Source organism: Crocuta crocuta, unplaced genomic scaffold (genome assembly GCF_008692635.1).
Source record: "Crocuta crocuta isolate KB4526 unplaced genomic scaffold, BGI_CrCroc_1.0 scaffold513, whole genome shotgun sequence".
Lineage (NCBI taxonomy): Eukaryota > Metazoa > Chordata > Mammalia > Carnivora > Hyaenidae > Crocuta > Crocuta crocuta.
This window is the reverse complement of record NW_027527461.1, coordinates 396,182-414,007: the sequence shown is the minus strand read 5'-3', so window position 1 is coordinate 414,007 and position 17,826 is coordinate 396,182. Positions and strand designations below refer to the sequence as shown.

General features: G+C 46.0%; 1 protein-coding gene across 2 annotated transcripts in view; it reads right to left on the bottom strand.

Annotated features, from left to right (window-relative positions):
- Positions 1–8: 8 nt before the first annotated feature.
- The window catches only part of ZNF672 (zinc finger protein 672), a 36,056-nt gene continuing 18,238 nt past the window's right edge, over positions 9–17,826 (bottom strand). The window contains exons 2-4 of one of the 2 annotated variants that reach the window (XM_077763632.1): positions 8,290–8,701; positions 3,953–4,056; positions 9–2,417 (exon numbers count right to left, since the gene is read on the bottom strand). In XM_077763632.1, coding sequence (XP_077619758.1) covers positions 929–2,305 — 1,377 coding nt within the window. In that variant the 5' untranslated portion in view covers positions 2,306–2,417; positions 3,953–4,056; positions 8,290–8,701 and the 3' untranslated portion in view covers positions 9–928. Of the gene's footprint in view, positions 2,418–3,952; positions 4,057–5,978; positions 6,285–8,289; positions 9,112–17,826 lie in introns of those variants that run through there. The other variant, XR_013335016.1, reaches the window with a different exon arrangement.

Sequence of the window (17,826 nt, the reverse complement as noted above, 5' to 3'; positions counted from 1 at the left end):
TCTGGGTATTTGGAACCCAAATAAACAACTCTTTATTTCACCAGCCATAAGCAAAAAAAAATCACTGGACAATTCCAGATTTTCTACCCTGCACTATTGCCTCTGTAGAGCTCAGAGATTGATTTGGATATAACATTCTGATGTTTCACTTGACCATACCCTGCTTTGTGGACCCCATGTGGTCTCAGTCTAGGTCCCAAAGCTAATGTCCTCCACCTAACTGGAGAACACTGTCCTAAGAGGGGCCTTGATCTGGACACCATCAGGTCTGGGTTGTGGGCCAGGTGGTTGCTTTGCTGAGGTCTCCTGCCCACCTTCAAAGCAGGTGGGCCTTCTGTGCCAGGCAGCAGGCTAGTTGCTTCTGGCAGGATGCCTTTCACTGAAATGGGCAATCCCATCATCTGCCTACAAACTTCCCATCTCTCAGAGCCCATGGAGAAAGCAGCAGAGAAAAGTGTCAAGTGGAACCAAGAGGCAAGAAAACCACAAGGCAGGTGGGTTGTTACTATGGCCACCCTATGATCATTACCTGAAGAGTCAGGACAACAAAAGTACCCAGAGAGCTAGAGGAGACTCAGGCGGGAAAAAGGGGATGGGACAAGAGAAGACAATACAGGTAGGAAAACAGGGGTGGGGGTGAGGGGGAAGCATCTGAGGGCACAGTAGCAGCAATGGGAACACACCAATACTTGGGCTGTCTTCCATGTCTAGGTTTTCCCAACTCCCTGCACCTACACCCCAGAGGGAGAGCAGGAAGGATGGACAGGAAGAGCTGACAAGAGAAATGGATGTAGGGGTGTGACGGGGTGAGAGACAGCCATGCTGTTTTTACACACACTCCCATCTGCGGAGCTGCCCCACCATCCCTGTGGCTCTATATCTGGTATTTGCCAAGCCCACTCCAGAGAAGCTTCTCAGCAAGTTCCCCTCAGCTGGGACACAAAAAGTCCAGCTTTTCCTGTTCTGCCTGGCCAGCAAAGATGAGGGCAGCTCCTGTGGTGGCCTGGGTGGCAGCGGTGGCGGCACGAGCTCGTGTGTGGGCCCGCTGGTGCTGTGAGAGCGAGCGGCTGTGGCTGAAACACTTGCCACACTCAGCACATTCTGCTGGCCGCTCGCCCAGGTGTGTCTTGCGGTGCAGTGCCAGTTTGGAGCCCACGCTGAAGGCCTTGCCACACTCAGGGCACTTATGGGGCTTGTGACCAGCATGGTTGCGCAGGTGCACGTTGAGGTTGGACACGCATGTGAAGCGTTTGCCACACAACTCACAGTGGTAGGGCTTCTCGCCTGTGTGTATTCGCCGGTGCTTGGTGAGGTCAGAACGGTCGCTGAAGCGGCGGCCACACTCGGCACATGGGAAGGGCCTCTCGCCTGTGTGTATGCGCTGGTGCACCACTAGGTCAGAGCGCTGCCCGAAGCCCTTGCCACAGGTGGCACATGCGTGTGGCCGTTTTCCCTGGTGGCTGCGCCTGTGGCGCAAAAGTGTGGAACTCTCGCTGAACCGGCGCCCACAGTCCTCACACGCGTAGGGCTTCTCACCTGTGTGCGTGCGCTGATGGCGCACCAGCGTGGCACTCTCCGAGAAGCCCTTTCCACACTCAGGGCACTTGAAGGGCTTCTCACCTGAGTGAATCTGCAGGTGTCGTGTTAGTGTTGAGCTCTTACCAAAGTTCTTCCCACACACACTGCAATGGTGTGTACCCGGAGCATGAGGCTCTGGAGGTGTGGAGTCGCCAGGGCTCTGGGCCACGTGGATGCGCGCATGGCTCCGCAGCCCTGCATAGCTGTGGAAAGCCCGTGGGCACTGTGCGCATTGGTGCAATGGGTCGATGGGCGTGATGAGTGTCCCCCAAGGGTGTGCCCGCGCCTGGTGGAAGCGTAGCGCGCTCTGTCGGAAGGTGCGGGCACACAGTGGACATCGGCGGGGCTGCTCTGGAGGGTGCAGGCGGCGCCGGTGCAGCAGCAGAGCCGGGAGGTGTGGGAAGCTGCGGCCGCAGGCACGGCAAGAGCAAGAGCGACTGCGCTGTCTGTGCACACTCTGGTGTAGGTCCAGGCGGCCGCTATGGTGGAAGCTCTGGCCGCACTCACTGCAGATGTAGAGCGTCTGGCCAGCATGGGCGCGTCGGTGGGCGCGGAGGTCAGCAGCCAGGGCATAGCGCTCACCACAGTCTAGACAGCGGTAGCGGCTCTCACCACCGTGTGCCAGCTCATGACGCAGCAGCACGGAACTGTAGCGGAAGCTCTTGCCACATTCACTGCATATGTAAGGCCTTCCTGCAGCCGCCGCCACCTCTGATGCATCTAACATGGTGAGTGACAGGCTGGGGAGTGCCTGGAATGCAGTATGGCAGGGATGTGTTCCACTCCCAAGCCAGGGTGCACCTCCTCAAACTGCGTGTTATTTTCTGTTTTTTGAAGGCCTAGAAAGGAAATGGCAAATGGAAGAAGAGGAATTTTGGAAAACTGCAGGTTCTGAGTTCCTTTTCTTGTAAGCAGGCTCTGTGGCTTTTTCTAGAGTGAGCTGCAGCCAAGTTCACCCTTTACTGTGAGCCCTATAGGGAGAAATTCACTGTAAGCCACAGTGAAAGCTGCAACAGCTACACCTTGGGGAATGGCCAGGCAAGAGCACAGAGTCCCCATTTCTTGTAACTTTTTCAGCTAGGCCATCTCCTGGATTCCATTCTCCAAGAAGAGGCAAAGCCATAGGACTCCTAGAAATATGGAGAGAGAGGTCCTCATGCCAACATGAAGGGCAAGAGGGATTCAGAGAGGGAGTTTGCCTCCAAAACTCTGCTTGGGAGGGGATGATGAGTAGCCAGACTGTTTTCTGTCCTTAAGCCAGAGGTCTTAGCCTGGAGATGCACTAGGAAACCCTAAGGAGGGATGGGCAATGAAAGGCCCCTTAGCTGAGACCACATCAATACCTTCCTCTGAGGCCCTGGTTTTCCCAAGTCACCAATGTGATCCCAGCCAGACCTGGCTGGAAGGTCAAGGAGGGCAATTAGATGAAGCCTAAACCCATACATAACCAGAAGCCTGGGCAAAGGATGAGAAACCCTAAAGTACTGCGCCTTAACTTTGGACAATACCTGATAAACAACCACTCCACATTGGTACATAGCTTCAAAGTTCCCTAACCTTGAGAAAGCAACTCAGGACCCAGGAAAGGGGTGAAAATAAACATGTATAGTCTACACATATTATTGAAAGTTGATGGCGTTATCCTAGAAATGCTTTTCACATTTTCAGGAAAAGCTGGGGAGAAGGAAGAAGCATTCTTTCCTATTCTCAGGTCATCCAAATTGTTTGCAAACATTCTACAGACTTCCTTCATTACCCTAGCTCCAGGGATCTGAGAACCCAGAATAGCAGAAAGACCCTTTATGGGGATGGAATCTGCTCTGCTATCCTCTTTATCTCAAATGTTATCTCTGAATCCTAACAAGTTGGTCCAGGTAGTTGTCTGGGAGCAGAGTCAGCCTTTCTTTACAGAACCTCCTGTGGGCCTCATCACTGACTGCTTCCCTCAGGGTCCGTGGATTGGTCCCAGCTAAATTCAGGGGAGATTAGGTACAGTTACTATGAGTTATAGGCTGTGTCACTCAATAGGTCAGGGAGAAGAAGCAAACAAGTCAGAGTCATTTTCTTACTGGAAGATGGAAACATCATAAATGCCCAGAGCTCTGGTTAAAACACCCCATAAATGGGGTCAATTGAAAAAAAGCCTTGAGGGGTGCCTGGGTGGCTCAGTCGGTTAAGGATCTGACTTCTAATAGCTTGTGGGTTCAAGCCCTGTGTCAAGCTTTGTGCTGATAGCTCAGAGCCTAGAACCTGCTTCAAATGCCATGTCCCTCTCTCTCTGCCCTTCCCCCTCTCATGCTCTCTTTCTCTCAAAAACAAACAAACAAACAAACACTCATTTAAAAAAAGAAAGAAAGCCTTGATAGCCACAAACCTTCAGGAGTGGGCTCAGGATCTTCTGCTCCCCTCCACATTGGGCAAGAGTGGCCAATGCAGGATGTTCTCTTCTCATGCCTTTGGAGCAGGATGTTCTGTGCCCTGCAAAGATGAAAGAAGAGGGACAACATGAATTTATTTTTAATTAATTAAATATAGATTATTGTCAAGTTGGTTTCCAATTTAACACCCAGTGCTCATCCCAACAAATGGCCTCCTCCACGCTCATCACCTATTTTTCCCTCTTCCCCACCCCTCGTCAACCCTCAGTTTGTTCTCAGTATTTAAGGGTCTCTTGTGGTTTGCTTCCCTCCCTCTCCTTATCTATTTTTTCCCCTTCCCCTCCCCCATGGTCTTCTGTGAAGTTTTTCAAGATCCACATATGAGTGAAAACATATGGTATCTTTCTCTGCCTGACTTATTTCACTAAGGATAATACCCTCGAGTTACATCCATGGGGACAACATGAATTTAAACTGAGCAGAGAGGACAGAAGCAGGGAGAGAAAGAAGAGGGGATTATTGTTTTAATGGGCATTTTCAAATTAAAAAAACTAAAGAATTGTATCATGAATCCTTCAGCATCTATATACATTTTGCTTTCAAAATTTCTTTCTCTCTATGACATTCCTCCTATCCCACACACTTTTTCTCTCTTTTTTGGTCTGCAGTATTTTATTTTATTTTTTTTAAATATTTTTATTTATTTCTAGGAGAGAGAGAGAGACAGCATGAGCAGGGAAGGGTCAGAGAGAGAGGGAGACACAAACTCTGAAACAGGCTCCAGGCTCTGAGCTGGCAGTCAGCACAGAGCCCGACGCGGGGCTCGAACCCACGAACCGGGAGATCATGACCTAAGCGAAAGTCGGACGCTTAACCGACTAAGCCACCCAGGCGCCCCATGGTCTGCAGTATTTTAAATCCCAGACATCTTATTCAAAGATAATGAGTTTAAGCAAAAACTAGAAGCAGGGCGGCACCTGGGTGGCTTAGTCGGTTAAGCGTCCAACTTTCGCTTAGGTCATGATCTTGCGGTTCGTGGGTTTGAGCCCCACATCAGGCTCTGTGCTGACTGCCAGCTCAGAGCCTGGAGCCTATTTCAGAGTCTGTATCTCCCTCTCTCTCTGACCCTCTCCTGCTCACACTGTCTCTCTCTCTCTCCTAGAAAAAAAAACAAAAACAAAAACACTAGAAGCAGGGGCAGGAGCCCCTCTGCAGACCTGAAAGCAGTCTTTAGAGAGTCTCTCAGTTCTTACAGAGGGAACTTTCAGCCCAGACACTTGGGCTGCTGATTCTAGCTGGTCATCAGTTCAAAAGAATGTTTATCCTCATGTGAATAAAACCTTCCCTCAGGACTCAGTGTTTGATCCCAAATGCCAAAAAGAGCAATGCTCATTCCCTGGTGTGTGTTCCACTTTACTTGGGGGTCTCAAGGAACCATGACACCTCTCAGGCCAAGTTTCTGGGAACCCACCCCTCCCTCCCAGGGCACATGCCCAAGTGAGGTAAGACAAATGCACAAACACAATCATGCATACATAAATGGCATATAAACAAAGATACAATTTCCTCCCATTACAAATGTGGAGATCAAGACAGGCCCTGATCTAGAGGTCAGGTTTGGTAATTCAGTACCAAGGTATACCCTTAAATTCTGTCTTCTGTACCTCACCCCATGCTGGAACGTGCCCTGTCCTAACCACTTTGCCAATTGAGGGTTTTGAAGTTGTTAAACCACCAAATTCATTTTAAGTAAAAAAAAAAAAAAAAAAAGTAAGTACAGGAGGGCTTGGAAAGAGGGAAGGAGGTAATTATGTGTGATTTACTGAAAAGTCCTAAATGCTCAATACTTTATTTTATCAACTTTCAAGCATCTAGTAATTACAAATATTTACAAATGCTACATATGTAATTAATTTTTAAAAACCCAGTAAGAAAAAAAAATAAAAAAAAATAAACCCAGTAAGATAAGCAAATGAAAAAATTAACATTCACAATTGATTAAAAGCAAACTTCTGAGTTTCACATATCACTTTATTTTTGTTTCTTAGTAGCTATTTCAGGGATTTCATATCATATCTAATGGATCACCTATTACAGATCAAAAGTATGGTAATTGATCAGGATTTAGTACATTTACTAACAATCTACTATGAGAGCAGTTTTGTTCTTTTTCTTCTGAGTGGTGTCCTTCAGTCAGTACAAAGATTTTCTTCCCTGGTTATCTGTTCTGCTGGGCCATCATTTCTGGCGCAGAACGAAGAGGCAAGTGATCATCTCACAATTTCTCCATTTTATTTATTTATTTTTTTAAATGTTTTTTATTTATTTCTAGGAGAGAGAGAGAGAGAGAGAGACAGCGTGAGCAGGGGAGGGTCAGCGAGAGAGGGAGTCACAGATTGAAACAGGCTCTGGGCTCTGAGCTGGCAGTCAGCACAGAGCCCGACGCGGGGCTCGAACCCACGAACCGCGAGATCATGACCTAAGCGAAAGTCGGACGCTTAACCGACTAAGCCACCCAGGCACCCCACAATTTCTCCATTTTAAACAGGAGTGGGACTGAGGGCTGTTCCAGCTGTACTGTCCACTATAGTAGCAATGAGCCACATGTGACTGAGCAGTGGTCCAAATTGAGATGTGCTGTAAAGGGTCAAATACACTCCTGATTTCAAAGATTTAGTATGAAAAAAGAATGCAAGATATCTCATTAATAATGTTTATTGTAGATTATATATATGTTGAAATGATGTTTTGTATATATTGGGTTAAATGAAATGTATTATTTAAAAAAAAATTTTAATGTTTAGTTATTTTTCCAGAGAGAGAGAGAGAGAGAACACCATTGGGGTAGGGACAGAGAAAGAGGGAGACATAGAATCTGAAGTAGGCTCCAGGCTCTGAGCTCTCAGCACAGTTCTCACGAGACCATGACCTGAGCCTAAGTCGAATGCTTAACCAACTGAGCTGCCCAGGTGCCCCAAATGAACTGTATTATTAAAATTAATTGCCTACTTTGGGGCCTTTCTATTTATAGCTCCACCTGCAAACCCATTCTCCCCTTCATTTAGTGCTCTGCTCCAGTAACCCCTCCTCAGAGAATCCCTGCTGAGTGCCTTCACACTCCACAACCCCATCCCCTTACTTGGCTTTATTCTGAGTAATCAGTAAAAGTAACAGGAAACAGTGATTCTCATTCATTCTGGGAAGGTTTCAGACCCTTTTCTAGGTAAGTATGGAGTGTGGAATCCAGAGCACCAGAGTGGCTACTCCTTACTTTCTTTTCTTCCACAGAAGAAACAAGGTCTAGTACTTCAAAAGAAGTTACCCCTTCTAGCTTCAGGTCAAGTCTGACATATTTAAGGAGCTGGTGGAAATAGGAATGACAGCTGCTTCCCATCCCAAGTGCCCAAGACTGATTATGATCCAGATACATTCTTTCGGAAGTTCTGCCTTCATAAAGATTTTCCTGTAAATTGGCAAGTGTGGAGAAAGTATGGATGTTAGCAGGGAAAGAGCGTACGTAGTAAGGTAGCCTATTCTCTGTGTTCCTTTCACACATGGTTGCAAAAGCTGCAACCCAGAGGGGGCAGACCTTCCCCAAACTGAGATGTAGGAAGGGACAATACATGGTGTTTTGCATCTTCCCAGGGCCTAGCAAGAAGTTGGGCACACATAGGGCACTCATGCTTTTTAAACATGATGTATTAAACTGGAATACATCTCTTTCAAATGTTAGATTCCTGGAAGAGTAGGAAGCCTCTCTCCAGTTGTCTTATCCTCCATAGCCCTATCTACTGCATGCACTGCAAACACTCTGCTTTGGTTTACTGAAACAGAACGGTAAGGGGTTCCATAGGGGAACCACAGAGGCAAGTGTCCAAATTCTGGTTCTTCCATAATAAGTATTAGCTGTGTGACCTTGGACAGGGGATTTTAGGTGTCTGACACTCTTGACTGGGAGAACTCAGTAAAGGAAACTATTATAACGTTTCATATGAAAAGGTTAAAATATGTGTAAGTCTAACAACTGTGGTTGCTGAAGTTTTAGGTTTTACCCGCCTCAGGACAGTTCCTTTGAAGAGGGATCCTGAATATGGGGGTCTGACTCTGACTTCGACCCTAAGGATCCTAAACGTTCTGCGAGACTTTTTAAATCCCTTCCCCAATACCCCAAAACCCCTTCTTCACAGGCTTAGAGTAGCATAAGCATTCCATAGCCCCACGCCGAACCTCGGGGGCTTTCAGAGTAAGCAGGGAGGTTGGTTATTTAAGACTTGTTGCCTCCTACTTAACGGGAAGGTGCACACAACTATTCACGGCAAGAGAGACGCCACACCTGAGAAAGTCGCAGTGCAGCCAATTCCGGGCGCTTCAGTCAACGATCGTCACGAGTTGCTAGGCAGACTCTCCTTGGCGAAACTTCCCACCTCAACTCCTCTCCCTTGGCGCCAGCCCACCTCGAAGGTTAGACAGGGCACCAAAGACGTAGTGAGGAGTCCGGGCCGATTAACGCAGACAGAACCTGGTGGCTAAAGTTGCCCTTTTAATCCGTCTTAGCCTGGTGATGTTGCGTGGTGGGGCTGCTGGGCCCGAAGGTGACCGGGGAAAGACGGACGAGGACAGGCGAAGGGCAAGGCCTGGGAGGAGCAGGCCGCCCAGCGGCCGCGGGAGTGAGCAGACCAATCGTTTGTTCCGTAGTGCTTCCGCGTCACTCGTTGCCAGGGCGGCGCTCCCAACTGCTGCAGGCGCTAGCCGCCCACAGCGGAGGGAAGACAGGCAGACAGTTAGAGATCGCTGCCCCGCGCCAACCCTGCCCTCCCGACCCCTCAGTCCCCTCACCGGTCGCCGACTGGCTCCTTGTACACCACGCGGTTCCCGCTCAGCTAGCTCGCCGACCCCTGCCTCCCCGACTGCAGGACTAAGGAGGAGAAGGGAGGAAGGGGCTGGCGGAGCGCGCGGCCGCCGAGTAAGGGGAGCTGGGAGACGCCTTAGAATAGGGGTCACGCTCCAATCCCGCTTTCCCCAGTTGGCCAGTGGTTAGCTTCAGGCGGGCCGCGTCACTGGTTGCTGGGATGACTAGGAGGCGTAGGAACTCCACTGACTGTTGAGTCTATGTGGCCCAGATCCGAGTCTCGGCAAGGGGGCGGGGCTACCACTGCCAGCGATATACCACCATCCTCCTGGCCAAGGCTCCGCCTTCTTCCCAGGATTAACCAATCCCTGCCTCCTCTTTTGTCCGTCTCCCCTTGGTCCCACCCAATCAGAGGAAAAGGGCGCTGAGACCTGCGCACTCCCTCAGCCGGCAGTGGTTGAGTTCTTGGTGCGGTGTCTAATCTTCGAGCTGCTCGCGCACCCCTAAGAGTCCTCGCGGGTGCTGTCCCCCGGGTAAGGGATGTCTGGCGCGGGGCGGCCGCGGGTGCTACAAAATCGTCCCAGTAATGACTTTACAGTGAGGCCACACTTGGTACCTATTATTACGCTTGGTACCTCACCACAACCCTGCCAACGAGGTTGAGGCTCCCCTAAATTAATGTCTCCCTCTCCCGTGGTCGCACTGCCAGGGCTGGGAGTACTCCTGGTCTGCTTTCCAGCCACCTCTTCAAGAGCTGCTAGGCAGAGCTCCCTGTCCAAATGTTGAGACTTCAACCACTGACAGGTGGAAGTACCAAGTGATTTCCAGAAGTGAATGGAGGTGGGAGCATAACAGTCCCCTATTACAAAACAGACTACCAACAATGGTACCTGCTCTAAACTTCCTTTCAAGGACACTTAGTACTGCTTATCCTGCTACACATCCAGAGCTTCTGTCCCTCTGCTCTGCTCAGGAGCTCCCTAAATCGGTGTACATTTAGACTCCTCATGCCCTACCCTCTGGTTCAGCCTGGAATGCTCTTCTGCTTTTAATTCCAACCATTCTTAAAAGTTTAGTCAAATGCCATCCTCATTAACCAATGGTGGAATGCCCCTCTTCACCCTCAGTCCTGGGTGTGCACCCATGCTGCAATGCACCTTCTACAGTGGTATAGTCAGATGAAGGCTGTCGTCTCCATAATTAAAGGACAAGCCTTGTCCTACTAATAAGCAATGCCCTGAAGCATGATGCTCAATGAGTGTTTGCTGACCCACGTATGACAGTATTGTGTAAAGAGTACAGGTATGGCAGCAGCAGGCAAGGAAGCAAAAAAAAAAAAAAAAAAAAAAAAAAAAAAAAAAGACAGGATGCAGGCCTGGGGTGATGAGCCTGAACTAGGAAGAGATAGATGTCGGAGAGGTAGAAGAGGAAATGTGCCTGCTGAAAAGTGCTATATGCAGATAAGGTAATGTTATATAGAGGATGACTAGTTGAGAATAATTCCAAAGCCTTTCAAGCCCAAGAAATGGATTAATTAGGACATTTCTGGACTCATAGTTCAGCATTGATGACGTGTGTTTAAGGGACACTGACATAGTCAATTCCAGAGGAGTGACTAGGATAGTGATAAATACCTTACATAATTAAAAGGTCTGGGAATATTTGACTAAAAAGAGAAACCTGTTCGTGGTGACTGTATATAAAATTTGACAAACTGTCATGTAAAAGAGGTCTGGATTAGACAGCTTTCTTTTGTGTAGCTATGGAGGAAAGAACTCAATGGAGAGAAAGTGCAGGGAGGTGGAATTTTGTTTCCTGTGGGAGTCATTACAGAGGGGTTTGGGACTGGAATACTGAGTTTAGTGAAGGAAGATCAAGATGAAGTTATATGTGTATTTATTAACTTGAAAATATTGGACTCAGATGATTGGCTTTTACTACAAAACTACATCAAAAATGATAACTCCCACATGGTCCTGTAAATAAGACATTTATGGAGGGGCTTCTATATGCAGGGTAACATTCTAGTCATTGAGAGATACAGCTGTGAACTGCCAGATGAACTGCCCTAAAGTAAGCTCTGCGTGTGTCATCCTACTGCTCAAAAAGTGCCAAATTTTGTATTAACCACCAAAAGAAGTCTACTCTCCTGGTGTGATATCAAAGTCCTCTTAAAAATATTTTTTTATAGTTTATTTTTGAGACAGAGAGACAGAACATGAGTGGGGGAGGGGCAGAGAGAGAGGGAGACACAGAATCCGAAACAGGCTCCAGGCTCTGAGCTGCCAGCACAGAACCTGACAGGGGGCTCGAACCCATGAACCATGAGATCATGACCTGAGCCGAAGTTGGAAGCTCAACCGACGGAGCCACCCAGGCGCCCCTCAAAGTCCTCTTATACCTGTTCCAACTTGTCTTTCCAGTCTGTTCTCTGTTCAAATGCCAAACCCTATTTCTTTTCTGTACACTAGAATTGTTCATCCAGAAATTCTCTATTGAAAATTTGTTGTCCTTACAGGTCACAAGAGGCATAAGATGTGGTCTGTATTTACTATCATTTACCATATACTTCAGAATTATGTGCATATCTTATCTCCCCTGCTTAATTGCAAGCTTGGGTGTAGTCTTACTGAGTGCACTTTTCTGAATGCATGCTTACGTTCAAGGAACTGAGACTCTGGTTTCCCATTTTATGCCAAGTGTGAAGTGGTATAAAGCTAGAACAGGAAGCATGGGATAATTCCACTATAGGTCATCAGCAAACTTCATAGATTTAACATGTAGCCAAGATTTTGTATCAGGATGATGGTCACAATGATTTCCACGAACTGGCAGCTTTTTGCTAATGTAGATGCTGGGATTGAGTTGGGACAGCAAGATGGGATGAGCAGGAAAGGAATGTGCATACCCTTGCTCTAGACTGAAGATAGAGTGTAAATAGATGTAGGTCAGAATCCTGTGGAGGCTGCTGAGTGGGGCAGGGCAAGAATTCTAGGAAATGGAGGGGATTGAGATATTGAAAGAGGACACTCAAAAAATTTGGCAAATTCGAGGAATCCCTCCTCCCACAAAACTTTATCGAGGGCTCATGGAGTTTCACTTGGCTGGGCAATGGGGATATAGAAATGTCCCCATCATGTGGTCTTACAGTATGGTTAGAAGAATCTATGCCATGCTCAAGAGTTTGGGCTTCTCTCACTCAGCAGGGGAGGAGCAATGGTGCATTAGGGTTTGTAAAGACTAGGAGGTGAGAGGTGAAAAAGTGAAGTTAGGAGAGTGGATGACATTTCCCTGTAGGTGGATAAGAGGACTGAGGGTAGAACCCTGGAGCACTAGTCTCCAAAGGAGGCAGCTGTAGACAGGGCAAACAGTAAAGACTTTGAGAAGAGAGTCAGGGTAGGGTGAGGTTTTGGATCCCATGCGAGGAAATGGTGGTCGATGCCCAATGCTTGCAAAACTCCAGCAATGTCATGGCAACATCAATCCACTGGTTTTGACTAGAGGGCACTGTTAGTGGTTTAAGAGAGATAGGGACAGAAAAGGGGAGTAAAAGTACTGAGTATTGGGGTGCCTAGGTGGCTCATTCAGTTAAGAATTTGGCTCAAGTCATGATCTCATAATTTGCGGGTTCAAGTCCCACATCAGGCTCAGTACTGGCAATCTGCTTGGGATTCTCTCTCCCTCTCTCTGGCCCTCCTCAGCTCGCTAAGTAAATAAATAAACTTAAAAAAAAAAGTACTCAATACATTCATTGTGGGCATGTGGCACATGCTCAACCCTGCAGTTTGAGAGGCAAGTGAAAGGTAAGTAAGCAGAGTGAAGGATATAGACCACTATTTCAAATCCTTGTTTGAAATGTGAACCTAAACAAATCAAATTTGGAAAGCTTGCTGTTGCTAGTGATATAAATCCTGAGAATAGTTTCAATTTCATTGTTCCTGTATTGCTAAATACAATACTTTTTATTTTAAGTATTCCAATTTCAGTCCCATTTACAATGAAAACATTGGCCTCTAGAACATGATAGCTTCTATTGCTTCCCAAATAACTCCACAAATGTCAACTGACACAGTTTACCAATAGTGGAAAGAACCAAGTACAGAAAAGTTAAATACAACAATCTAGAATGGAAACAGGAAAGAATGGATCAACCTAATAGAATTCTGAACTGCAGATTTTTTTTTTTAAGCAAGGAGGATTTTTATTAATTTTAAGTTGCAAACATATTGTAAACTCAGATCAAAATGGATTTCAGTACGGGTGCCTGGGTGGATCAGTCAAATATCCAATTTTGGTTCACGTCATTATCTCATGGCTTGTGGGTTCATGCCCTGCATGGGGCTCTGTGCTGACAGCTCAGAGCCTGGAGCCTGCTTCAGATTCTGTCTTCATCTCTCTCTGCCCCTTCCCCACTCATGCTCTCTCTTTCTCTCTCTCTCTAAAAATAAAATATTTTTAAAAATGGATTTCAGGAAATAGGAAAACTTACAAATTGCATCAATAACACTAATTAATGTTAATGACATGACTAGAGGACTAAATGTCTTTTAATTGAACACCACTTTTAATAGAAAATGATGGAAGGTTGTGCTGCTTAAAGTCTGTGCCCAGTTTTAAGGTCTCAGGCACTGATTCAGTAATGATACAATCGAAGGGTGCTACTTATTTTTATATTTATGCAGGGAAACTGTGAAAAGCCCTAGTAAACTAGATATAGGTAAACTGGATACACTTGATGTAGTACAAAACCAGACTAATTGTTGAGAAGATATTTAAAGATAAACTTTCTTTAAAATACAGCTTTTCCCTATTATTTAATGATATCCTGGTCACTACACTAGTCCTTAGTAATGAAATATCTTTAAATTTCTAATGTTTGTTTACTTATTTATTTTTGAGAGACAGAGAGAGAGAGCGACAACGAGAGCGAGAGAGAGAGAACATGAGCAGAGGAGGGGCAGAGAGAGAGAGAGGGAGACACAGAATCCGAAACAGGCTCCAGGCTCTGAGCTGTCAGCACAGAACCCTATGCGGAGCTTGAAGCCAAGAACTGTGAGATCATGACCTGAGCTGACGTCAGACACTTAACCGAGCCACCCAGGTGCCCCAGCTATAGAATTTCTTAGTCTTTAATGCTAACTTCTAAAAAACAAGTTATGTCGCTCTCTCTCTCCTAGAAATAAATAAAACATTAAAAAAATAAAATAAAATAGGACACTAAAAAAAAAAAAATTACTTATGTAGGAGTGCCTGGCTGGCTAAGTCAGTGGGGCATAGAACTCTTAATTTTGAGCCCCATACTGGGTCTAGAGGTTATTAAAAAAATAAAATCTTAGGAAAAAGTAAAATAAAATAAGAAACATTAAAAAACAAGTTATGTCATATAAAAATTACATTCAAAACTCACATGTAGAAATCATTGGTTCACAAATAAGCTATAGAAAATGAGCTTAAAATTATGAAGCATAACTTCTAGGGGAAGATTAGTTTGAAAGTAAAATGCAAGGTAAGGATAAAATCAGGTTTTATGAGGCGGGAGAGGCAAGGTGGCGGAGAAGTAGGAAGCACCATACATTTCGCCTGCACTCATCTCTCAAACAGAGAAGGCCTGAAGTCGTGGGACAGTGAGCCACAGGAATTTGGGAAGAGAAAGAGACAGAGTACATTGGGAAGGAAACCTCATAAGTGCCTGAGTGCGAACTGGGGAAGATAAAAGCGGAACTGGACCAGAGACACGGAGGGAGGGGAGGGAACCCAGCTTGCATGCAGTGAGTGATAAACCTGCAAGTGGTGGTGAGCTGCCACAAGTCCAGGGGAAAGGAAAGAAAAGCTGAAATTGCTCATAGAACCGTCCCTGGAGAAGAGAAAAAAAAAAACCTCGCCTTGGAAAGACAATGTTTTTTAGCTCTGGCTGGGGTGCTGACTTTAAACTAGGTGCCCTGGTCCCAGAAGGCGCCAGGAAAAACTGAACTGCCCTGCGCCCTGCACCATCCACGGCAGCGGTGCCTGGTGAACCAGCAGCAATGCCTGTGGAGGCGGTCCCGAGCCAGGTGAAGCGGCAGTGGCGCGCGCGACATTGGCCCACTAAAGCGGTGATGGTGGCGGCGACCTGGTGAAGTGGTGCCAGCTCCAGGTCAAGTGGCGGCTGCGTGAGCGAAAGTTGCCTGCTGAAGCTGTGGCAGCCGGTGAAGGAGCAGCAACACCTGGGGCGGTGGTCCCGGGGCAGGCGCAGGGTGAAGTGGCAGTGGCGCGGGCGACATCGGCCCACTGAAGCAGTGGTGGCGGTGACCTGGTGAGGTCCCGCTGACGCCCGATGAAGCAGCGGCTGCGTGAGTGAAAAGTTGCCTGCTGAAGCCGGGTGGCTGGTAAAGCAGTTGCGACCCGACGGGGTGAGGCGATACAGACTCTGCGGACCTAAAGTTGCTATGATCCCCAGAGGCACTTGGGTTGTTTTGCTGCTTGACCCCAGCTGATCTGAGGCTGCTGCACTTCCCCCACCCTCCACTCAACCCCCAGCAACAGGGAAGCAGCAACCAGTTGAACTGTTAATGGCGGTATAACAAAGCCTCTCAGGAGTAATCAGACTAGATAGTATCTCTAGATAACACCACCTTCTTCCTCTCACCTCTCCAACCATATTCCACCCTTTAGCTCTTTGTAAAAAGCTTCTTATCCCTTCTGCCTGTTCATTCTATCTATTGGAGATAGATAGAATAGCAATTGTGCCTCATCTCCGCCCTATCATCTCTCTCTTTCTCTAGCTCTTCAACAAGCACTGCATACACCCAGCAGTTTAATTGTAGCTGGGAAATCTGGTTATATGCTTTAAACCGATCTTTGTCTATGGGTTTTCTTCATTCTTCCTTTTCTTTCCTTCTTTTTGATTTTTTAATGTATTTTTATTTTCTATCATTCGCCTTCCCTCCTCCCTCTTTTCTCTTTTATTTTTTGCCTATCTTCTCGGTTAGCTTGATTGTTGGATTTCTCTGTGCATTTGTGTCCCTCTGTTCCCTGTGTGTTTGTCTGTATGTATTCTTCTCCAGGGATACCTCAAGAAACAAGCCAAAGTACACATGGTGAAGAGTCCCAAATACCACTACGAGTAGGAAACTAAAATAACCAAGGTCTCAAAGAGAGACCAAGAGATAACATTCAAAGAACACTTTCTGAAAGGATAGACCCTAGACAGTCAAAGAGTCTTCTTGGGTACAGCAGTGCTCACAGGTGCAGAGTACATAACAAGTCTTTAAAACTAACAAGAAACAAAAGCTAACCAAAATTACGAAACGAAAGAGCTCTCCTCCAAAGAAACTCCAAGAAGAATTAAGAGCTAATGAACTGCTCAAAACAGATATAAGCAGCATAACTGAACAAGATTTTAGAACAATAATCATAAAATTAATTGCTGAGGTTGCAAAAAGCATAGAGGACCTCAAAGAAACTATGGCTACAAACAACATGTAGAACAAAACTAGGCATGAAGAATTAAAAAATGCGATAAATGAAATACATAATAAACTGGAGGTGTCCAATGCACAGACTGAAGAGGCAGAATAGAGAAAAAGTGATTTAGAAGACACCATTATAGAAAAACAAGATGCTGACAAAAAAAGAGACAAACTGATCCAGGAACAGGAAAGAAGAGTTCAAGAACTCAGTGATACGGTCAAATGGAACAATATCCGTATCATAGGAATCCCAGAAGAGGAAGAGAGAAGGAAAGGTGCTGAAGGAGTCCTGGAACAAATCATAGCTGAGAACTTCCCCAACCTGGGGAAGGAAGTAAACGTTGAAATACAAGAGGCACAGAGAACTCCCCTCAGACGTAATTTGAATTGATCTTCTGCACGACATATCATAGGGAAAATGGCAAAATATAAGGACAAAGAGATAATTCTGAAAGGAGCTAGGGAGAAAAGGGCCTTAGCATACAAAGGGAAACCTATCAGAGTGGTGACAGACCTATCTACTGAAACTTGGCAGGCCAGAAAGGAATGGCAGGAGATCTTCAATGTGATGAACAGAATAAATAGGCAGCCAAGAATCCTCTATCCAGCAAACCTGTCATTCAAAATAGAAGGAGAGATAAAAGTCTTTACAAATAAACAAAAATTGAAAGAATTTGTCACCACTATGCCAGCCTGACAAGAAATCCTCAGGAGGACTTTCTGAGGGAAGTGTTGCAAGGAACAAAGACACCAGAGACACCACCACAAGCAAGAACCCCACAAAGGACACAATGACTCTAAACCCACATATTTCAATAATAACAATGAATGTAAGTGGGCTGAATGCTCCAATCAAAAGACATAGGGTAGCAGAATGGATAAAAAAACAAAATCCATCTTCTTGCTGTCTACAGGAAATGCATTTTAGATTGGAAGATACCTTCAGATTAAAAGTAAGGGAATAGAGATATATCTATCATGCTACGGGAAGTCAGAAGAAAGCCGGAGTAGTTATACTTATATCGGACAAACTGGACTTTAAATTAAAGACAATAACAAAGGATGAGGAAGGGCATTATATAATAATTACAGGGTCCATCCATCAGGAAGAACTAACAATTATAAATGTTTACGCACTGAATATGGGTGCACCTAAATATTCAAAACAATTAATCACAAACAGAAACAACCTCATAGATAAGAATGTGCTAATAGCAGGGGACTTTAATACTCCACTTACAGCAATGGATAGATCAACCAGACAGAATATCACTAAAGAAACAATGGACTTGAATGACACAATGGACCAGATGGATCTGACAGATATATTTAGAACTCTTCCAGATTCCTTTTATGAAACCAGCATCACTCTGATTCCCAAGCCAGACAGAGATCCAGCAAAAAAAGAGAACTACAGGCCAATATCCTTGATGAATACGGATGCAAAAATCCTCAACAGGATCCTTGCAAATCAAATCCAACAGCACATGAAAAGAATTATCCACCAAGATCAAGTGGGATTCATTCCTGGGTTACAGGGCTGGTTCAACATTCGCAAATCAATCAATGTGAT